Source organism: Apiospora marii (genome assembly GCF_038362585.1).
Source record: "Apiospora marii strain CBS 49790 chromosome Unknown utg000011l_segment0_segment0, whole genome shotgun sequence".
Classification (NCBI taxonomy): domain Eukaryota; kingdom Fungi; phylum Ascomycota; class Sordariomycetes; order Amphisphaeriales; family Apiosporaceae; genus Apiospora; species Apiospora marii.
Window position 1 is genome coordinate 1,099,402 of NW_027117382.1, and position 22,290 is coordinate 1,121,691.

Below are 22,290 nucleotides of genomic sequence, written 5' to 3' on the forward strand. Positions count from 1 at the left end.
TGGCATGCCAAACACGCTGGGCGCGAGTTGCTTTTCTTCTGGAACTAGATGCAACGTCAGAACCCCCGTTGAAAGGCTGTTTTACTTCATGCATTATTGCGCATTCCGGCCGGCCCCCCCTCGCATCCTCGCCTCTTGGCCAAAAGCCTATGATAAGTAGCTCATCATGCTTGCCTTGCACACTGCGTTGCCGTCTTATTCCATGATAAAGGAGTGCGAATGTGAAATTCGTGACCAAGAAGGCCGGTCAAGCCAGATGCGCAAAACCTCATAACATTATAACTGCATGTATGCTGTGTGCGAACCAAAAGGGTGACACCAGCAACATCATTGTAGACGGGTAGGGAGATCTACACAGGTGTGCGACCCCTTGATGGCCGGAAAACAGGTCTACGCTACCTACTTCTTTATTCAGCTTCACTCAAGCACGGCATCTATTTACACAGCAGCAAACTAGGAGAGACTCCAAGATGCAAGTCGCCTGCCAACCCTTGCATGCAAGCACATACCCTCTCCAGTTGCCAGATGAACAGGATTATATTGTTGTGTACTTGGCTTCGGGGGCATGGGCTATTATACACAGCCAATCTCAACTGGTTGACTGGTAGGCTCCAGGGCTGGATTACTGTACAGCACTACAATATGTACCTACATGTAAATTTGTGTTCTGACGTAGCCCACGTGAATCACAGTACCATAAGCAGCCTGGGATACCTCCGTTCAGCACGTGGCAACCTGTACCTTGGCAGTGCCTTGGGTGACTTGACGTGAAGGCTTACATCCGGGCAGAGCTGTTTTTGGTTGGGAGTGAAAGCCTCCGTGTCGGGCGCCGGCACTCATGGCACTTAGGACTCAAGAAAAGGGCGGGCCGCTAGCGTTCAGACAGAAGTGCAACGCGGTGCAGCGGCGGCTTTCGGGTGCAGGGGTCAAGATCGTACGACATTTTGATGGATTGAATGGATGTAAGTGCATTTCGTAGGTTAGAGTTATTATTAGTACCTTCTTATCGGTTCGACAACAGGGCCTGGTCTTTTAATCACTTATTATTTCTCATTGACTGCACACGCCCAATTAATAAACCTCTTGCGCACCCAATCCAAGAAGCATCGCCATCTTCAAAACCTATTTCCGCCTAACTTCATCGCCATCATGAACAACGTAAGTCAGCCCTTGGAATACCAGTACCGTTGGGCAGGTTGGAGCTAACGCACTTACAGGTCAAGTCTTTCTGGTCCGTTACCTCCGCCGCACCTTGAATGCGCCCCGCGTTTCTTTATTCTCATGTCCTAACCATATACTCTACAGGCTCGGCTGGGGCTCCCTCTGTGCCGGTAAGCATCCATGTCACATCGCATTGCATCATCTGGGCTAATTGATCCGCACAGCCGGCGGAGGCGCGTACTACTTTGCGAAGAGAGATATCAACGCCAACAGAGCTGCCAAGGTTGAGGAGCAGCGCCGCAAGAGACTGCAGATGGAGTCCATGGAATACTCCCAGAACGTTCCCAAGCACCCGATCTCCTCGTCCACAATGGGCGCCAGTGCGTCGAGCTCCCCGAGAACCGATCCGACCGGCTCTCCTAGCCAAGAAGCAAGCGACGATCCTGCTCCGACGAGGCACGCCCCCACCACAGAAGGCCAGCGGGTTCTGGAGAAGAGCAAATACGAGAGTACTGTGCCCTTCAAGAGTCCAAAGGGAGACAGGTTTTCGTAACGAAGCGTAGGACGTGAGGGCCAGGAACTTCGAGGGATCTCGTCCCAGACGTTCGTTCCTATGCCAGGTTTCTAAAACTGGCTATTGATTCTCGCCATGTTCAATGGCAATTGTACTCTACCAATGCTCGGATTCTTTTCAGTACTGATAACGATCATGACTATGGGCTTTGGAATTATAAAACATTCATCTCCAACTTCTGGCCATTGAGTGGGTTGATTCCCCGTAAAAAGGTGGTTTTTGATGCTATTGCTCACACCAATCGCAACGTTGAAATCTTACACTCCGCGCAATATCACAGTGCTGCACTTTTGTAGAGAATAATTACTCGTGTTTGCTCAATGCGCAAACGACAACGTCATCAAGCTCTTCTAACAATTTGTCGCAGCTTAACATGGGCAGTAAATAATAGTGGATCCCGGTCTAGATTCTTCCGGTCAATTGGCATTTCCAGGGACCCTGTGGCGGACCTACTGGACCGAGTAGCTCAGCCCGTCACAACAAGGCTGACCATCTCACCACTGCTTCTTCATCAACATTGATCTTTCAGCCTATCTTTAATTACAGCAAGGCGTGCACCAAAAACGTGACGGCCTGTCAGGTCTGGCATCTCCTCGCCCACCATAATGGCGTCGCCCCAACTTGCGATTGCCAAGGTCTCCTTCTCGGCTATTCTTCTTCGCCAGGACCCAATCTCTTGCCCTCGCAGCGAGATTGACGGATTCTTCAGCCTCCTCGACGCGACATTGTCGCGGTGCTCTCCAGCCAATGTCCAGGTTTGAGCAACACAATCTTCACATAATTAGCATTAGGTGCGACTGCTAAACAGTCGTCACAAATTATAGCAAAGCAAGCAATGGATGCTGGAGTATGTGGTGGCATCTCCCGCTAGGATTGCCGCCCTAGGCAAATATCTTACGGCCTTGTCCAAGTCCTTTGCTGTAGATGTCGCAACCAGCAGAGCAGCTCGCGAGACTTCGTCTCGGCGTAAACGACTGCATGTGTTATACGTATTGAATGACCTTATTCATCACGTAACTATACGACAACGCCAAGATGATTTCGCGTCCAATTTCGAGCCATTCCTGCCTGGCTTGGTGGAAGCTGCGGCAGCCTATCCAAACAGCCCCAAGCAGATGAAGAAGGTCATGGAACTGATTGCTCTATGGAGTGAGAGAGACTACTTCATGCCGTCCTTTATCAGCCAACTAGAGACCATGGCCAAGGAGGCACCTACTTCACAAGCTTCGACAAAGGACACCGCCGACGGTGAATCTACCACGACTGCGAAGCTGGCCAAAGAAGCTCCCTTTATTCTGCCATCAATGCATGGCGACCCGGGTGTCCCATGGTACGACCTTCCTGCTGGCAACTGGCTGCCCGTCATTGAGCCCAACTCATCGAGGCCGATGAACCCATCCATGATCAAGCCGCTGCAACTAGCACCAGGCCCTGCCGACAAATCCTTGGTTAAGGCAGTTAAGGATCTTCTTGACAACGTGGACAGAATCTATGGCAAGGACACCCAATCGGGGGATCTCCACCCGGAAGACATCGATGAGCTAGGGCAAAGGGTCGTCTTGGACGAGATCACCCGGGATGTTCTGGACGGTGAGACGTACTACGGCTGGTCGCGCAACTTCTGTGACAAGATGAAGAAACGGCGGAAGCAACCAGCAGGCGGGTCGGGTGAAGGCAGTCGCAGTCGAAGCCACTCTCGGTCACGGTCCAGGAGCTCAAGTCGAAGCTCCTCGAGGCCAGCGTTCAAAAGGCGGCGCACGTCGGACAGTCCCCACAGTCGTGGCGGAAGTCCCGGCCGTCGTCGAAGCAACAGCCGGGAACGACGCGCACGTCGTTCATATAGCGATTCGCGGTCGCCTTCGCCACGCCGCTTTTCGCGCTCTCCCTCACCGCAACGGCCGAGCGGCTTACCGTCCCGCCCTCCTTTTCTTGATGGGCCCCACAACAGCAACCCGGCAGCGCATTTCCCGCATCCTCTACCGCCACAGCCGAACCCTGCTTTTTCCGCTTTCCCTGCGGCTTTCCCTGTGCCGCCTCCGCCGCCGCCCAACTGGACTGGTCCGTGGCCTCCGCCACCACCTCTGCCTCCGGTCATGGGTGGTGCTGGTCCGCCTCAGCCTTGGATGCCACCGGGTCCTCCGGCTTGGGGAAACACGGCGGCGCCTTCCCCTCCTCCGCCTCCAGTGGGGCAGAATCCGTATCCGAATCACCAAGGCCAAGGCCAAGGCGGATATCAGTATGGTCGCGGCGATGGAGGTTATAGGGGCGGAAGGGGTGGTTGGAGAGGCGGTCGGGGCAATTGGTGAGAACCTGGGTGGAGCTGCACCCAGCACTGAAATGTACGAGTATGTTTAAGAGATGGATTCGAGGAGGATCCATTGTACGCATAAGATAAGGCTCTCTTGAAGGGGAGGTGGTCTGCCGACAGCAGGTAGTCCCACGTACAAGCAATGAACAGTTAATAATACCGCGTATTCTGCCTGTCATAGTGCATAATTCGATCCATAGTAACGACTTGAAACAAACCGTGTATTTCCGTCCACGTTATAGTAAACGGCCCAGAGTATGGCTCAGCTACTCCGCGCCGGCCCTACGAGGGACGCAGTCATTAAAGCTCAGATGCCAAAAGCCCTATTGACCTGCGTTCGAGAGGACCCCTTTATTAATCCGGTTACTAACTCCCCCACGATAACCATCAAGTTGATGATCAGCCATAAAACGATCTGTTTCGCGCTCAGTCTTTGACCAACACCGTCCTGCACCTTGCCGTTCGACTTTGACCACTGCTCGCATACCTCCAGAAAAAGCTTGGGGTCGTCCGTGATAACGCCGTCCACCTCGTTCGCCAGACTATTCATCATCCACTCGTCCGTGTTGTCGGACCAGGAGATGACCAGTCGATCGTGTCCCTTGGCACACTTGAGGAAAGCCGACCCCGGCTGGTTGCGAATAAGTAATTGTACAAGCTGAAGTTCAGGTGAGGGACAGGCAGCATGGCAGTAGCATATGGTGGCGAGAAGGCATTCAGAGCAATTGGGAAGCCCGGTAGGTACCGCAGGCAACCGCGAACCCACTCGGCCTATAACGCCACGATAAAGAATTCAAATCAGCAAATACCATCGTAAAGAGGATCGACATGGTGATTTCGCGTACATCCCAAAGGGCCAGCATTGTCCGGCTCCTCCACGGCCTCGTGGTTGGAACAGATGCCAGGAGATGTGCGAGCTTTACGAGGAGTTGGGCTTGATCATCATGAGTCTACCATCCCCGTGGATCTTTGATTAGCTTGCCAGTCAACTCCGCCACAGGAGTCGCATACCTTGATGTCGAGCAATAGCCATATATCGTGCTGCCCTGGCTGACCGAGATACTCGAGCAGGTCGAGCAGGCGCGGCATACACTAGCTCGGTTCTTTGACCGTGCGAATGGTTTTCAGGACCTCCCAATCGCAGTCGGCTACTCTACGGCTATCTCCGAAACAGCGCTGCAGTGTGGCATCCTGGAACGAGTTAAGGGGTCAGTGAAATAGATCATATGGGTTCGAGACATGACCACGAACGTGAGATAGCATAACCATGCCGTCTCTAGACAGGTGCAAGTCAGTCTCGAGAGCGTGCGAGTCGGCTTCAACAGCGCCACGGAAGGCAGCCATGGTGTTCTCTGGGAAGGCAGCCGCGTAACCGCGATGGCTGATGGTTTGCGGTAGCCGGCTTGGCGTACCGGGCATCTCGCGGGCTGCGGCCCATGGAGACTCTGTCATTGTGTTACACTGGTCGCTCAGAGTCCAAAAACATTCTGAAACTAGCATTCCACAACTGGGCTCACCTGGCAGACTGCTGTCCATTCTTCCTGACGATCGCTGAATGTTGGGATGAAAACAGCAGAGCGAGCTAGCTTTTGAGGCCAAGTCCTGTTCTTTGGAGAGATACGGGTAGTTGATCGTATGTGTATGTGTTTGGTTTGTGGCAAGCTGCATTGTTGGCTGGATTCTGAGGTGCGTGGCCAGCATCAGAAGGCAAGGGGTAGGATATGCAACCAATCGGTAAATTTAAAGGGGCCTCATATGCAATTCTTGTTGTGGCTTGATTGGACATGTCATATGTATCAGTCTCTGTCATTTTGGGAGTATATATACCATAAAACAGCTGTGTACTTAAGTCATATTGAATCGTACCTTTTCCCGAAAGCAACCACTTGCTAATTGTGTTATGCACGAAGATAAAAAGCAGGGCCATTTTCAACGTAGAAGCCAACTGCATTGATAGGCTGTCACTCGGAAAGAGTACCCATCGCAGATCACTTGCTCGGCTACATAGGATGCTCTTCAGGATCAACTCAGGCTTTATTCTTCAGCTCCTCGTTTCTCCCCCTTGGCTCAGGTGGGACATACAGTAGTAATCGCTTCCCATTGATCTTTCCCGCAAAAGTGTTTTATTGAACAACTGGGCTTCTGATAAGCGGAAACCATATACGGGACAGTTCCTTTCTCACAGTGCTCACTATCTGAGATCATGGCACCCAGCCTAAATCCAATTCTTGTCCCCATGGTGAGAGACGAATGCACCACCGAACCCACTGCCGATGGTGGCCTTCTCCCAGGTCGCCTTGACCTGCCGCACCGCATCCTCGGGCGAGGATGGGCCCTTGAAGTCAGGCGCATAGGTCGCGACTGTTCCCATGAACTTCATCAGGCTCTGCCCCTGCTCCGGAGTGACTAAAGTAGGGTAGAAAAGAAATCAGTACCAACATCCGAAGCAATCGAGTAGTGGAAAATCGCATTACGTACTGTTCGCGTACTGGCCGACCTCGACCACTCCCGGGCTGATACTCAGAAAGAGCACGCCGTCCTTGTATTGGGCGTTGAACTTGGCCACCACCATGTTCAAGGCCGCCTTGGAGGCGGCATACAAGGAGCTAGTCTCCACCTCCATCAAGTTGGTCGAATCGACGTCGGCGAGACCGGTGGTGATGGCAATGACCTTTTTGGTCTGGCCCTTCAGGATAAGGGGGAGGAAAAGGTGGAATAGGTGGATATTGCCAGTGACGTTGGTCTGCATCAGCTGCGTGGTGACGGCATCTAGCTCGTCAGGCTTGTCGGCGCTATGGAAAATGAGCAAGTTAGTTCTGGGCGCCAGCTAACAGTCATGAGGCCAAGACCTACAACGTCCCAATCGCGTCAAACGCGTCAAAGGAGGGAACGTATGCACCATTCGCAACTAGGTAGTCGATGCCGCGATCGCCGACAATCCTGGCTGCCTCGCCAGCAGCGTTCTTCAGGCTGGCATACTTGGTGAGGTCGGCCTCAAGGATGTGGACGTTGGAACGCCGGCCCAGCTCTGCAGCAACCTTTTTCTCGGTCGCAGCCTTGTCGCGAACCAGGCCGATAACCAAGCCATTGGCATCGTCCGACAGCTGCTTCAGGAATTCAAACTAGTAGGCCGGCTTGAGCAAACAATGTCAACAGGATGGCCCAAAACAGACTCACCCCGATTCCCCTTGATACTCCGGTGACAACGTATACAGACATGATGGGTGATTGTCGTTGTTCTGATGAGATGTTTGTCTGGCTTGACCCGGGGTCTGGCGAGCTCAGCTAGTTTATATCATGTTCTTTAGAACTTGCTTGGTAATAACATGTACAGATGAATGCAACATCACTACGGTATCCTGTCGGAGACTTTCAGCTACCCATCGCCAAGAACGGACCATCTAACCATCCGGTACGGCGTTTTGCTATTTCGCCGGGTTACAAATCGAGAAAAACAGCATCCGTATCCTCCATGGGCCAGCGAAGAAAGGCAAGGAGCGCGTCATCCCTTTGTTACTGGGTTCACGGATGGCCAGGGACGTGATTCGAATTCTCCAGAGTCGCCAGTCTCCTAACCAATCCGGAGTATGGTGAACCGGCTTGTATTGTGCGAAGCCGTGAAGCGGCAGAGTGCTGCTTGCAGACTTTCGGCTAATCATATTATATTTGATATGCCCTCCCCCAATACAGGAGTGACCGGAGCCATGTAATAGTGAACATGAGGGCTATTTGCGTAGTCATCTACATGTCATGACGTTCAGGGCAGTGCCAGTACTCCACATCTCTTGGTTTCGTGCTACTTCCACAACCGTTTCTAGTCCATACCCATATCGTCTTGATCTCCTTGGTCATACCGTCCACGTCCGTATCCCAATCTCGACCTGCCATCGTCCCCCATCAGGCTGCCATTGTTCATCATGGCCGTTTCGTCCATTTCATCGTCATCTCCATCTCCGTCTGCGTTCCCGTTCTCGACTTCATCCTCGTCCTCGTCCCCGCTAGCACCACTCAGGTCGGTATCGAGAATGTGTGCCCACGGGTCATCTTCTTCGGGGTTTGGCGTGCCGCCTATGCCGCCAGCAGCGCTGCTGGGGACCGGCGACATGGTCTCTGCGTCCTCGTCCACGGGATTTCCAAACGGATCCCGCGTGCGACGCCTCTTCTCCCCCCTCTCGCCGAAGCCGAGGGCGGTGTAGGGGTCGCGATACTGGCTCAGGGGGCGATGCCGGTACCGCATGCCTTCGAGCCCGCTGATATCTTCCATGCCGTACAGCAGCGCGTGAATGGTGACACCGGGGCGGACGCCGACGGGCAGGACATCTGGGTACTCGCTCAGCTTACGCAGCAGGTGCGAAGTATATAGGTAACCCTTCTTCTTGGGGTTGTCGTCCTCGCAGCCGTAGCGACCGGCCTGGATGGCGATCATCTTGGCCTTCATGTAGGCCTTGACCTTGTACCAGAACGCCATGGGCCAGAAGCCGCCCTCGGTGATGTCGCACTGGTCCAGCACGGGCGCCTTCTCGATCATCTCCAGAAGTAACGGGTCCGTGACGTCGCAGATCTGCCAGAACTTGCCGTTCGTGCAGAAGCTATCGCCATCCCACTTGTGGCTGACAGAGATATCCTCTTCAGTCAGGCGCGTCGACTGTCCCTGTCGAATCTTGCTCATCTTGGGCAGCTGGTGGAGCTTGAAGGCTAGAGTCTGGTATGGGCGGTATTTGGGATCCTCTCGGGGGTCGACACCGTATTTGACGACGGCATCTCGCCATGGACCGCCTTTGAATTGATACCCGACGGTGGCGATAGCGATCTTGAGATGGGTATCAACGGCCAGGGGGCCGACTCGATTAGCCAAGGCACGACGAGTCCAGATTGGCCGCTCGTCCATCGCATTTCTGACCTTATCTACCAGCTCCGGGGGCACCTGCTCAAGGTCTTTATCCATGGGTCTAAGGGGGCCATTGGGTACCGGGTAGGCGTTGTGGGCAATGTAGTGCCCATAGGTTTTTCTCTTCCTATTGATGTTAAAAACGATGGGCTTGCCTGTCTCATCTTGTCCCTCAGCCCGTACGAAAGGGTTCTGGTCATAGAAGTAGTTGAAGGGGACAACCTTGTCTGTGAAGTGCGGCGGTGGGATGATCTCCTGACCCGGTTCCAACTGCAGATCGGGGTTGAGCTTGAATTCCTTCAACTTCGACACTGGATGGAAGCAATTAGTCGGTGTCATGTCGAAGAGGTGAGGGGCGACTTGCGTTGTAAAGGTATGAGGTGCTCTGCCAAGTTCGACATGAAAGGGAAGTCCTCAGTTGCGAACTGGAAGTCGGCCAAACCACGGTATCGGTGGGTTGTCTTGATGGAGCCCACGGCTTCGACATCGTACTTGTCCGCATTGTCTTGCAGTTTACGGAGCAACAGTTTTGGACTGTCCTGACGGGATACAGAATGTACCTGTTGTGCTGGGCCTCTACTATTGTGGGCTTCTTGCGAATTATCGTCGACGAAGGGCTGGTCAGTCCCACGCTTTCTCCTGCGGCCTGTTCGTCTTGGGACAGTGATTTTCAGTAGAACGTTATTAGTTGCCACACCATGCGATACGATGGGCTTGGATGTGATCGATTCTGGACGCAGCCATAGCGGCAAGATTGCACGACCAGAGTCAGGCCTGGTGACAAGCTGTATTTCTCAGAGTCAGGAGATGTCCACAGCCATAACATAGCAGGGTGACGGCGGTGGCTGGAGCAGGGTTAACAGCAAATTCACTTACCTTCTGGAACTTTGGGTTCGGTCCGAACGACTTGATGCCTCTGTCCAAGTCCTTGATTATACATGGATGCTCGATTGCGACCACCTTCCTCTGGGATACCTCGTACACCGGAGCGATGTCATCGGCGTCCGTACGAGCTTGCTGTGGAAACAAGTCCCCTAGGCCCAGCATGTTTGCGGTCGGCAGCAACGCAGAAATCCGATTGTGCTGTTAAGGAGATCCCTGAAGAGCAGACCCGTCTTCAATGTACGGAAGCTCGAGCATTTGAGAAATCATTCAAACTTTTTGCTCCACTTCCTCGCAGAACCGAGTTTGGTGGTGTTCATTTGCCTGCTGAAGTTAAATGTCCGATAGGGACATCGAGATGTTTGCGGGTACCTTAACCGTCGAGCTGTAAAATGAGGTGAAGGTATGTATGGATTCAGATGTAGGTAGGTAGGCAGGCCACGATCGACTCAGCAAGTTGAGATGCAACTCGTCAAGGCTTCCAGCAGTCCAATCTTGGGCAAAGTCAATTATCTTTGTCAATTGAATGCAGATGCATAGATATGTAAGTAGCTTCTTTGAGGATAACACCAAAGCTCGCCCAATAAACGTTTTTAAGGACGATGAGCAGCTGGTACAGATGCAGTCGTATTAGACAAATTCCATTGCGCATTTGATACTGGCTGCGGGTGGCAGATGGGTGTTGTAATCCCAGAAACATGCAGTCACAGCTGGTGGCAGCTGCGCAGCCTAGCCAGAAACCATGATACACGAGTAAACCAATACCTACCATTAACAATTCCTCGAAACTTTACGTGACCATAGATGTTCTATCGCTGTTCTTACATAACTGAAATCAATTATCACGGCCTTGAAGAGCTTGGGGAATGCATTAACTCAGGCATAAGCATGTACTACGTATCGCTAGGTGGGTATTAACCGCCTGAGCTCGGGGAAGCCCGTACTACACCCCTGACCGCCATGTGGTTGGAATCCTGCAAAGAAGCCCGACGAATATGATGTACCTAAGGCCTCAGCTGTTTAAGTGACAAGCTGTCATAGTGGCTCCTTTCTCTCCTTCTGTCCTCTACCAAAGCTCCTGGTGATGGCGCAAAGGAATCGAACAAGTAAGGCTCCTAGGGCCAGCCCAATTACGGAGCAGATCGCAGATGCTAACCTATTAGCTCTCACAGATAGCCATTCTACCAGCCATATTGGGCATACTCTGCGAGAGACTCGGGTTTCTCAGCGCTACTAACCAGGCGACTACGCCCAAGGGGATAATGCCAGACTGTGCGCATCCGAGTGAGTAACGCATAGGTCGGTGTAGACGATCGTGGTCGGTCTATAGGAAGGAATATATCAGGCCCAAGTGCCTTAAGAGCTTAGGTTGTGAAATAACAGACCTTTCTCAAAAAGAGCCACAGGTTCAAAGCTGTTTTCGAGATATCAAGAAGCTCGGCAATTGGCACTGACACAAGATGCTGTGATATCGGAGGACCCTTTGATTATTTGGAACCCGTCGCGCTATTCAATGTGAGGAGAGCTCCTGACCCCTGAGAGTATACCTACACTGTCGTTCGTCCACTGAGAGTTGCTCAGCTGTGCATACATAATTCTATGTGCATGTGTGACATATCTGTCTCCCTTGTTTATGCAAGTACTAAGCGTAGCCATCTGCAAGCGCATCAGTGTGAGGGTGGGGGTTGCTACTTGTACGGACTCGAAGAGACGGCACATGAGCTGGGTGCTTGGGCCACCCGCGGCGACTCTCCTGCAAATTGACGAGTTTCTGCATCGTTAGCGGACTTTTGATTTCTCGAGGCACACACAAGCCAGAGCCAGGGACAGGGCCACGCCCCGCAAAACATCATCAGTGCCCCAGCAGCCCAGTGTGCTTGCTCCTCCTATTACATCAAACCGGACCTCTCTCTCCCCAATTGGTGCACCCCTTGGATCATGTAACATACCCGCCCGCCCTGTATGCAGATGTGTACAGTAGCTCTCTCACTCCATGTGACCTGGACCAATGCAATTGATATTGGGTTATTGATGTTTGTGACTGGCGATGGAATCCGGACAATACAGTCTGGATTTCTCTCGATTCAATGTTCTTTCTTTTGGTGCTACATCCATACCTTGTTGACCTGCCTAAGGTACTGATGTAGGTAGGTGCTGATGCAGTGTCCCGGGTATGAACATGTTGATACAGGTACCTAATAGCCGTGCCGTAAAACAATACATGACCGACCAGTGCGGTCCCTTTAATCAACAACACCCATTGAAGTACTAACCTGCGCTCCCTCTTCCCTCTTCCCTCTTCCCGCGCCTGTATTACCAGGTAACCTTAAGTCAAATTGAGCAGCGCGGACCGGGGTCTAATGGCTGGCACTGGCTACTTGGATTTGCCCGACGTACCTAGCAAGCACCATCCTGTCCAGCCTCGTTTCCCACTGCTTTGTACTTTGAGGAGACGGACGGAAACCGAGAGAGCACACACCTAGCGAGAGTGAGCCCGCGAGCCCGCCCAAGCACGGTGTACCCCTTCCACTTTCCCCTTCCCATCAACATCATCCCGCCTGCCAATCCATCACCCATCCCCTGGATCGCCAACCTGAATGCATTGCCCTTCTCCACACCACTTTCCAAACGTAAACCTCTCATCTCCGCAGGCGACACGTCTTGGTCTCGAAAGTTTTTGGTCTATTGGCGTGTCAGTCTCATTGTGATGGTTTATTAGGCTCGATCAATCAATTGGTCTTTTTTTGCAAACAACCACCACCACCCGTCGACACAAGCCGGCTTGCCTTTTTCCCCATCTAATAATTGGAGCTTGAGGTACCCGGCACCACCTTGCACCTGGCGACTGATCCTCGACACTGCCGCATTGAACCCCTTGTGCCCATCCCACCTTTGCTACCACCACTACCTACTGCTGCCGCGCTGCTCTCGACTTCCCATCGTCAACACGTCGGCCAGTACGCCGCAGATAATTTGTACAAAAGCACCAAAAGAGAAGGCGACCCGACGACAAATCCGAGACGGGTTTCCGCGATACTAGTAATCGAACTGCTGGGTTCAGTCTACTGTTATTGTGCACGACGCAGCTCAGCCCCCGCTTCCAGTTTACCCTTACCTATCTTGGCGCCTGTCGGCTTTCGCTGTCGAAGCAGCTCCTCAACCACCAAGAGCCGACGAGTCGTTTACTGGGGCTACGAGCGAGTCCTGACAAAAGGGCCGGAGGCCATATATGGAGGCCAAGATGAAGCGATTCAGCCAGAGAGTGGTAAGTGACCGTCTGCACGATTGTTTACCAGGCTGATTGCATCATCGAATCTTGCAAAAAACCAGCCGGGTTCGATGCTGCCGATGCTAACCTCTTACCCTCGTCGCCTAGTTGTCTCGAGGAAAAAGCGACAGCAAGTCATCCAAGAAGAATAAGGACTCCAAGGATGGCACTGCTTCACCCTCGGGCAGTTCTAGAGAAACACAGTCGCCAGTCCTGACGCCGACTTCTTCGACCTCGACCTTGAACGATCCTCGCAACAAGCCCCTTCCATCCAACAACACCGGTGCGGAACACGGCAGCCCAGCGTCCCAATCAGCCGGCCAGGGAAACGGCGGTGATAGATTTAACAGCGGACCTTCTCCCAATGGCGCCGGCACACCCAACAGACAAGGAGGGCTGCCGCCCACCGTCGTAATCAGCCCCAGCGCACCTGTAAGTCGCGTCTTGATCGCGTCCGATATCCAACTAGAACTGACATATCTTCGCGATACCAGCACGTCCCCCCGCCGGGTTCCGCAGAGACGATGCCCCATGATCTGGCCCCTCCAAAGGCCGGACAGAAGTCTCTCATGTTCGACCGTCTTCATCAGACACCCAAGGATGTCCCCGAAGGTTTGCGCACACCGAAGAGACAGCATTCGTCCCGGTTCGATATCTCGCCGCAGCGAGAACTGGAAAAGCTCCCTGGCTTCCACGAAGTGCCGCCGAATCGCCGCCAAGAGTTGTTCATGCAGAAGATCGACCAGTGCAATGTCATCTTTGACTTTAACGATGCCAGTGGTGACATGAAGTCCAAGGAAATCAAGCGTCTCGCGCTGCACGAGCTGCTGGATTATGTGGCCAACAACCGCCAGGTTATCACGGAGCCCATGTATCCCCGGGTCGTCGAGATGTTTGCCAAGAATCTGTTCCGCCCTATTCCTCCACCCATGAATCCTCAAGGAGAGGCATTCGACCCCGAGGAAGACGAGCCCGTCTTGGAGGTGGCTTGGCCGCATATTCAGGTCGTCTACGAATTCTTTTTGCGATTTATCGAGAGCCAAGACTTCAACACCAACATAGCCAAGGCCTACATCGATCACAGCTTCGTCCTGCAGCTACTGGAGCTCTTCGATTCGGAAGACCCGCGCGAGCGCGACTTCCTCAAGACGACATTGCATCGCATATACGGCAAATTCCTGAACCTCCGATCTTTCATTCGCCGATCTATCAACAACGTCTTCTTCCAGTTCATCTATGAAACGGAGCGATTCAACGGGATTGCGGAGCTGCTCGAGATACTAGGCTCTATCATCAATGGATTTGCCCTGCCCCTGAAGGAGGAGCACAAATTGTTCCTTACCCGGGTGCTCCTTCCTCTGCACAAGGTTAAGAGTCTCAGCATGTACCACCCCCAGCTGGCCTACTGTATCGTCCAGTTCCTCGAGAAGGATGCTTCCCTTACGGAAGAAGTTGTCCTCGGTCTGTTGCGATACTGGCCCAAGGTTAACAGCACGAAGGAGGTCATGTTCCTAAATGAGGTGGAAGACATCTTCGAGGTCATGGACCCTGCCGAATTTGCCAAGGTCCAAGAACCGCTGTTTCACCAATTGGCAAAGTCGGTGGCCAGCCCCCATTTCCAGGTGGCAGAGCGCGCGCTCTACTTCTGGAACAACGAGTACTTCTGCAACCTCGTCAGCGACAATGTGGAAATTATTCTGCCCATCATGTTCGCCCCGCTATACGAGAACTCGAAAGGTCATTGGAATAGGTAAGAACCCCACCCTCTCCCCCTCCCCCTCCCCGTTTCTGGGTAGATGGCTAATACGATAAACACAGGACGATTCACGGCATGGTGTATAACGCCATGAAGTTATTCATGGAAATCAACCCTCAGCTCTTTGACGACTGCTCTCACGAGTACACCGAGAACCAGAACAACGCTGCAGCAAGGGAGGCAATGCGGGACCGGAAGTGGGCTGCGCTTAAGGATCAAGCCAGTAAGAGGAAGCCCTCCAATGGCGTATCGGAGGTTGACCCGCAAAGTGAGGATAACCAGAAACGACTTGACTCGTTGAAGCTCGACGGAGACAAAAGAGATCGACGACCAGCTGGCCACGAGCGGCAGACCTCGGTAGGCTCATCCAGAAGCGGACGATGATTTGGTGTTTTTGGTCAATTTTCTTCACATGCCTTCTACTTTCTTCATGATAGACCTTTCTAAGCGATTATGACACGGGTCACGGCCACGGTTCGGCTGGACCTGGAGACACTACACACAAACATACAATCATGACAACTTGCATTTCTGAAGCACATCTCCTACTCGACAGTCCCGTGCTGTGCCATCTTCACGAGTCCAACTCTGTTAACCACCACCCTCTTTACACAGGACTCTGCCGCGATGGTCACTAGTACTGGCGACAACCCGGAAGACGCTTCGCCCGACGAAGCCCAAGCTACTGCAATAGCAGCGTAAGCCATTCATAGCGATTGATCGCATTCTTGCTTTTTGCTCTTTGTGCTTTCCGACTCGACAGGTGTTTCATTTCTCGCATATAATGATCCTCCAACCCCGACTTCCTCCCCTTAAACCCCCAAAACGTGTGGCATCTCCCCAATCCAAGCCGTTTACTAAACGGCTTTGGCCGATTTGCCGTGCGGACACCAATTATCAAATAGTGGAATCCATGCCGACGAGGCACGAAGTCCATCTTAGGCATTTAATAACCAAAAGCTTCTGGGGAGTCATCCCACGTTTACTCTGAGCAGGAAAACGATGTGCGCAGTACGTTCAGACTTGGAGAACATGATGACACACGGCGTCGATACACAGATTTGATTGATGGATTCATCGTTGAGCACAGCGGACTATTGAGGAAAAGGGGGAGGAAAAGTGTTTGTTGTTCCGCCACGTCTGTCAGGCGGCAAGGGGGGAAAGGAGACATATGGGGGGATGGTAGGCGTGGGGGTACCTGAGGGGGATACCATGTATGGCTGTGTGTGTGTCTTCTCGGAAGAGTTTTCGGCATCATGATGATGATTGATCACTGAGAATTCTGGAGAATGGCGTTTTCTTACTCGTTTCCCACGGGGTTAGTTGGTAGAGGGAGGGTGCTGACGGGAATCCACTTTCATCCCCCACGATCAGAACTGGCCAACATGGCGATGCTTATTTGGTGTTCGCATTCCTGTCTCTTGTGTGACTGTCTACGAGGCTGGTGCGGGTTGTTGGAATCATCCCCGACGTCGGCGAGCAATTTCTTTGACTCATACGAGTGAGTGAACTCGAGCATACCTCTTGTCCTGAACACATATAAACCTAAATGCCTACCGAAGTTTCGAGGACGGACCACCATCCCTCATGTTCTGCTATCATATTTCAATCTTACAATCGGGCAACAGACGCCAACTTCAATATTGGTTGGGGCAGATGCCCAGGTTTGCTGTCGCCTTTCCTCTGTTGGTCTATATTACAGGCATCATGAAAGGATCCCTCGGTTGCAGTCGCTACCGACTTGCCATCCACTTATCCAGATTTTTTTGACGAAATTCCCAATGTGACAGCAAGGGCTTCATCTTCAATTACTTTGGTTCCTTTTGACTTTTGGGGGAGTCAACCTGCTCAGGGCAAGGCACGCCAAACGGTGCAAAAAACGAACTTCGGGCCAACCAGACATCCAGAAAGTATACAACAGTCATAGATATGGGAGAGCGACTCTCATGAGTCACCCGATTCAAACAATCATTTCGAAGATAAGGTTTCTGCGCCTATTGAAGCAACTGCTGGCACTATAAATACCTCCCCCTCGCCCTGCTCTTTTCAATTTCTTTTCCTTCTTTTTCTTCTTCACACACAGGCATCTTCAACTGCTAGACGGGTGTGTGTTGATGTTACGCCAACTTTGAACTTGCATTCTCATCTTCTTGGCCCCCATCGCACCCTGTATACTACTACGCTGCTCATACTCTGGCACTGGCCCTGTCATTGTATGATCAAACGTAATTAGTATATAGGATGCGAAGGGGGTCAAGGATATGGAGATGCAAGTAGGACGTTGGTGTGGCATCAACTCACTCCCCGCTTAGTAGCTGGGGGTGCCTGTGTGTCGTATGTTCTCTTCGCCCTCAGTCCGAGCTCGCATGACTATAAACTTGAGCGTGTCCGCAACGACACTCAAAACTAACGTCCGCCGTCCCCTTCCCTCCTCTTCCCTTCACTGCCCTTCCCTTCACTGCCCTTCCCTTCACTGCCCTTCCCTTCCCTCACCCTTCCTCCCCTTCACTCACCTCCCTCCCAGAAAAATGTTCAGGCTCCAATGACTATAAACTGGCAGTTGTCCGCAACGACACGTAAACTAGTATGCCAGTCCAAGTTCCATGACTCTAAACTGTGAGCTGTCCGCAATGACGATATAAACTAACGTCCCCTCCGCCCCCTCCTCCTTCCCCCTTCCCCTTCCCCTTCCCCTTCCCCTTCCCCTTCCCCTTCCGCCGTCCCTTCCACTTCCCCCTTCCGCCGTCCTTTCCACCGTCCTTTCCACCGTCCCTTCCCCTCCCCCCTTCAGTCCAAGCTTCTATGACTATGAGAAAAACTGTGAGCCATCCGCAACGATGCGAAACTAGTATGCGAGTCCAAGCTTCAAGACTATAAACTGCAAGCCGTCCGCAATGACAATCAAAACTAACGATCCCCCCGTCGCCGTCCCCTTCCTCGCCGCCGTCCCCTTCCCCTTCCTCGTCGCCGTCCCCTTCAGTCCAAGCTCTACGACTAGAGAAAAACTGCGAGCCATCCGCAACGATGCGAAACTAGTATGCAGTCCAAGCCCAAGACTATAAACTGTAGGCGGTCCGCAATGACGATATAAACTAACGTCCCTCCCACCCCCTCCTCCTCCTCCTTCCCCTTCCCCTTCCCCTTCCCCTTCCGCCGTCCCTTCCCCCTTCAGTCCAAGCACCAAGACTATGAGAAAAACTGTGATGCCATCCGCAACGATGCGAAACTAATATACAGTCTAAGTCCAAGACTATAAACTGTAGGCGGTCCGCAATGACAATAAACTAACGCTCCCGGCAGTCGGACGCTTTACGACTATAAATAATTCAGCTGTCCGCGACGACACGTAAACTAGTATACCCCCGGCCTCTCCCTCCCTTCCTCCAGTCCAAGCCTAAGACTCTAAACTGCAGGCGGTCCGCAATGACAATAAACTAACCCTTCGGCAGTCGGATGCTTTACGACTATAAACAATTTAGCTGTCCGCAACGACACGTAAACTAATATGCAGTCCAAGCCTATGACTTTAAACTGTAGGCGGTCCGCGATGACAATAAACTAACGCCCCTCCCGCCCCCTTCCCTCCCCTTCGCCCCAGAAAAATGTCCAGGCTACATTGACTATAAACTGTTGAAGCTGTCCGCAATGACACGTAAACTAGTATGCTCTTCCTCCAGTCCAAGCTCCATTGACTATAAACTGTGAGTTGTCCGCAACGACATAAAACTAACGTCCCTCTCGCTCCCTTCCCTCCCCTTCCCCTTCGCTCCAGGAAAATGTCCAAGCTCCATTGACTCTAAACTGGTGAAGCTGTCCGCAATGACACGTAAACTAGTATACCCCTTCCCCGTCTTCTCGCAGTCCACGCTTCACGACTCTAAACTGTGAGGTTATCCGCAACGATACGAAACTAGTATGACCTTCCCACAGTTCACGCTCCTATGGCACCATCGACACACGCTGCAGGCCTTGTTGCTCCATGGATCCCAGGATGCCCTTTACCCATGGAATGGACATTGACGATTCTAACACAGGAAGGAAGCACCGTCATTTATTCCCAGCTATATAATTACTTACATACATCCATTTACTTTGAGCCACACATGCTGACAGCCGGTTATTCCACACCATGGCCATTCATTCCATCCCATCCTGGTTCTTCTGGCACACCACTGGGTAAGTCCCGATCCTGGCCGACAAGGAGAATCCAAAGCTCAATGGTGACACTTTTGGGCCTTACCCTACTGCCTACAATACCCTTGAAGCCAGTCGCCGACAAAGATTACCCGGCCGCTGACCACAACAGTGACGAAGGCCATGACGAAGGTCAAGGCGAAGAGGAAGTAAGACTGAGCATCGAGCAACTAGGTAGATATTTTGGAAGATCCGACCGACGAACATTGTTCCAGCAACCTGTCACCCCTCGTGATTTTCCGGGCGGCGTCGATCCCCCAGCACGTCAACAAACAAAGGCACCAGTCCAATTCAACATCAACTTTTGGCCGGCAATTCTTCTTCATCTAACCCTTGGTCATCGTTCCCACCTTAGACACGCATGCAACCACGAGAACACAGTTGAGCTACTAAGCGACCAATCTTCCCCTCGATTGAATGGACAGACGACGGCGAAGTAATCGACGCACGCATTTCGAGCAACAGCCCTGGATTACTGGACGAAACTGGCCCACCACCCTCCGTCGTTGCGGCACACTTCAATCTGCGATATATCGTTCAACTACGACTCCATCGAGAAGGACAAGACTACCCTCCGACGTGGTCGACACATGCGTAGGAATGACATGACGGACAACAACGTTGACGAATCATCACCGAAACCCAAGGTGCAGACCACAAGTTTATGTTCCAAGGTACCCTTTTCGCCCTTTTCTTATATTTGGACACCATCCGGATTCTTGATTGCGCCGTTCAGAGCAGCCAGCGAATTAACATGGGTGATTGTACACCGTACACATTGAAGGCTTTCCTTTGGACTATGAATTCCCCTCCCTCACTGGCACTGGATCCTCATACATGTAACGGTCAGTCCTTCGTCTATCATTCAGGCATTTCATGCCGACATTCAGGTCCAAGCTCCGAGTGACCGTGATTACTGTACAGCTCCGGGTAGTATGTTTCATCCATTTGCTCTTGCTCGGCACCCTTATGTGGCAGGCCCATCTTGAACGAGGTCTTCCGCTGTCGCTGAGGAGCGCTTTGACGAGCTCGACGACGAAGAAGGACTGCGAGTACTGTGATCAAAGCAACACCGACCACCCCGCCGACCGTGATACCTACGATGGTGCCTGTATGATTGAGATTATTGCCAGGTGCCGTGTCGGAATTATTGAGAGAGGACCCTTTGCCGCTCTCCGTTGTGTTCGGGGTACCACTGGGGTCAACGGTCCTGTTCGTGCCATATTCGAACATGGCCTTGATATCCTCGCTCGCCCAGCTCACCGAATTGACCCCACCCTCTGTATACCAATCTCTGACCATCTTAGGTGTGTCGTACGCATCGGCATCAGCATCATACCGATCCTTCCAAACCATTTCCGTCAGGTCGAAGACTCCCAATCCTTGTTTCCAGGGGTCAGGGTCAATCACCGAATAGTTGGAATAGACAAGGCCTTTGACATTGGCTATGCCACCAACGCTGAGCATTTGGCGTGGTGGTTTGTTTGTTTCTCTTTTGCCCGACGGTCCAACGAGCGCACAAGCATGATAGGCCCGTGGAGTACCTGCGCTGGGCAGTTTGAAAAAGACAAAGCCTGGAAGGCTGAGTACGAACATGTCAGCGGCGGCTGAGGACTGGTCCTGGCCTGATAGACCGCCGTAAATGAAGCTATAGGCGGGTCAGATCTCAAATCCAAGTCTCGAAAGACATAGGGGGGTAAGGATAGACTGCTATCAGTCATGGGCCGGTCCTGGGCCGTCTTACATCTCATAGGTTCCGTTGGGTCCCTGCAAGCCCACACTGCAAAAGTTCTGCCTTGCCTTGGGCCGTGAGCCTGTGGTGGCTTGCGAGTACCATTTTCCGGTGTGCAGATCCACGAAACTGACTACATCCCAGCTGACCAGACTGGCAGTGTTTATATCAGTGACTGACGACTCGCCACCTCCAAGGATCATCAGTAGCCCATTTTGGCCAAACGGTACAGGTTCCATCCGCCCGTTCCAGTTGGTGCCGTAGGTTCCATGCCCACTGCTCGAGGCGTTTTTCCACGTGAGGCTTTCCATGTCAAAACTGACCAGCCCAGAGATGGCGGTGCGGCCTCTAGCTGTAGCCTCCGACTCGTAGCTGACCATTCCGCCCAAGGCATAGCCAACACCGCCATGCGTCGCAAAATCGGCAAAGAAGGGCCGTGTCGCATTGTTGAACGCCACAATGTTTGCTGGCGCGATCTGGCCCCATGCGCCTCCTCCTTTGCCATCAGCCTTGAACTTCCAGATCAAGTTGTCGGCCGGAGGTCCCTGAAACTTGAAGCCACCCCACCCATAAAAGGACGAGGTCGAGGTGTCGACCCAGGTAATAGGCGCGTTCTGCGGAGGCGCGGACTTTGGAATGGACCGGAGAGCTACAGTCTCGTTGGTCCATGAAGAGGAGATGGGGATGGAGAGCGTTGTATTCACTGTCATATGGGACGTGAGTGGGTTGAAGCAGCGTCAGCGAGCAGGAACGAAAGACCCGGAATTGACACCTCGTGCTGTGTATATTCGCAATACACTCCGAGTACTTGATGATATGGACTTACCCAGGTATGAGTGATGGCCTTCATCCGCTACTCCATCGACCAGTTGTGAGACCTCGCCGCCATCGATGTAGACGTAGTCGCCCAGCACCGCCAGGGTCATATAGAAACGCCGCAGGAAATTCTCCGACGTAGGGTTATCGACGCCCCGCTCGAACAGAGTATTGGCCAGACTGGAGCCTCTTGAAGCAAGAAGGAGGCCTGTCCATATGGCGATGAAATGTATGGAAAGCATGCTGAAAGACGTGGTGGTTATACAACGGTACAAAAGGATTGAAAACGAGCACAGGAAGTCAAAGAGGAATGAAAGATCCCAGGTGCGATCCTGGCTGGTAAATATGCCGATGAAAATTGTTGTCATGGCTGCTCTCCGGTTTGGTAACCGGTCTCATGCAGCAGTTTAAGCCGCAACCAAAGCAGGCTGGGCACGTAAGTCAAGGCAGATCAATGCTCGACTAAGCGCGGCTCCATTGGGGATAGAAAGACAGCCCCATGGTGGACCGCCGAAGGGATGGTGTATACAAGAGCGATCCTGACGTTTCGAGTATCTGCCCAGACTCCATGTACCCCCTGGTTCCCTTGAGATGGAGAACGACTAGCACCGCTGGCTTTATAACACCATATCCGTCACGTCTATGAGAGCCGGGACAACTCTTATCCTGGTCGTCTACAGCTGCGTCTCCCGTGACGATGGCGCCTTTTTG

The 22,290-nt window shown here is 52.6% G+C and overlaps 8 protein-coding genes across 8 annotated transcripts; 3 read left to right on the forward strand and 5 right to left on the reverse strand.

The window, feature by feature from the left end:
* Window positions 1–1,149: 1,149 nt before the first annotated feature.
* Window positions 1,150–1,714, forward strand: PG985_013399 (uncharacterized protein; the record flags this gene model as incomplete). Its single annotated transcript, XM_066833165.1, has 4 exons — window positions 1,150–1,158; window positions 1,218–1,231; window positions 1,306–1,331; window positions 1,386–1,714. 4 exons carry the CDS (start codon window positions 1,150–1,152, stop codon window positions 1,712–1,714), a joined length of 378 nt encoding a protein of 125 aa, XP_066677905.1.
* Window positions 1,715–2,340: 626 nt separating this feature from the next.
* PG985_013400 (uncharacterized protein) lies at window positions 2,341–4,041 on the forward strand (the record flags this gene model as incomplete). The annotated part of the gene is made up of 2 exons (XM_066833166.1): window positions 2,341–2,490; window positions 2,560–4,041. The coding sequence occupies 2 exons, from the start codon at window positions 2,341–2,343 to the stop codon at window positions 4,039–4,041; spliced, it is 1,632 nt and encodes a 543-aa protein (XP_066677906.1).
* Window positions 4,042–4,350: 309 nt separating this feature from the next.
* On the reverse strand, window positions 4,351–5,132 carry PG985_013401 (Phosphatidylglycerol phospholipase C; the record flags this gene model as incomplete). The annotated part of the gene is made up of 4 exons (XM_066833167.1): window positions 4,351–4,701; window positions 4,722–4,814; window positions 4,853–4,993; window positions 5,055–5,132. The coding sequence occupies 4 exons, from the start codon at window positions 5,130–5,132 to the stop codon at window positions 4,351–4,353; spliced, it is 663 nt and encodes a 220-aa protein (XP_066677907.1).
* A 3-nt stretch (window positions 5,133–5,135) lies between these two features.
* Window positions 5,136–5,495, reverse strand: PG985_013402 (uncharacterized protein; the record flags this gene model as incomplete). Its single annotated transcript, XM_066833168.1, has 2 exons — window positions 5,136–5,234; window positions 5,295–5,495. The coding sequence occupies 2 exons, from the start codon at window positions 5,493–5,495 to the stop codon at window positions 5,136–5,138; spliced, it is 300 nt and encodes a 99-aa protein (XP_066677908.1).
* Window positions 5,496–6,258: 763 nt separating this feature from the next.
* Window positions 6,259–7,262, reverse strand: PG985_013403 (uncharacterized protein; the record flags this gene model as incomplete). The annotated part of the gene is made up of 4 exons (XM_066833169.1): window positions 6,259–6,449; window positions 6,522–6,835; window positions 6,897–7,165; window positions 7,221–7,262. The coding sequence occupies 4 exons, from the start codon at window positions 7,260–7,262 to the stop codon at window positions 6,259–6,261; spliced, it is 816 nt and encodes a 271-aa protein (XP_066677909.1).
* Window positions 7,263–7,857: 595 nt separating this feature from the next.
* On the reverse strand, window positions 7,858–9,978 carry PG985_013404 (transcription factor tau subunit sfc4; the record flags this gene model as incomplete). Its single annotated transcript, XM_066833170.1, has 3 exons — window positions 7,858–9,242; window positions 9,374–9,716; window positions 9,808–9,978. 3 exons carry the CDS (start codon window positions 9,976–9,978, stop codon window positions 7,858–7,860), a joined length of 1,899 nt encoding a protein of 632 aa, XP_066677910.1.
* A 3,076-nt stretch (window positions 9,979–13,054) lies between these two features.
* Window positions 13,055–15,539, forward strand: PG985_013405 (uncharacterized protein; the record flags this gene model as incomplete). The annotated part of the gene is made up of 5 exons (XM_066833171.1): window positions 13,055–13,078; window positions 13,190–13,513; window positions 13,576–14,831; window positions 14,900–15,194; window positions 15,453–15,539. The coding sequence occupies 5 exons, from the start codon at window positions 13,055–13,057 to the stop codon at window positions 15,537–15,539; spliced, it is 1,986 nt and encodes a 661-aa protein (XP_066677911.1).
* A 4,353-nt stretch (window positions 15,540–19,892) lies between these two features.
* On the reverse strand, window positions 19,893–21,821 carry PG985_013406 (kelch repeat protein; the record flags this gene model as incomplete). Its single annotated transcript, XM_066833172.1, has 3 exons — window positions 19,893–20,679; window positions 20,776–21,466; window positions 21,590–21,821. The coding sequence occupies 3 exons, from the start codon at window positions 21,819–21,821 to the stop codon at window positions 19,893–19,895; spliced, it is 1,710 nt and encodes a 569-aa protein (XP_066677912.1).
* Window positions 21,822–22,290: the final 469 nt, after the last annotated feature.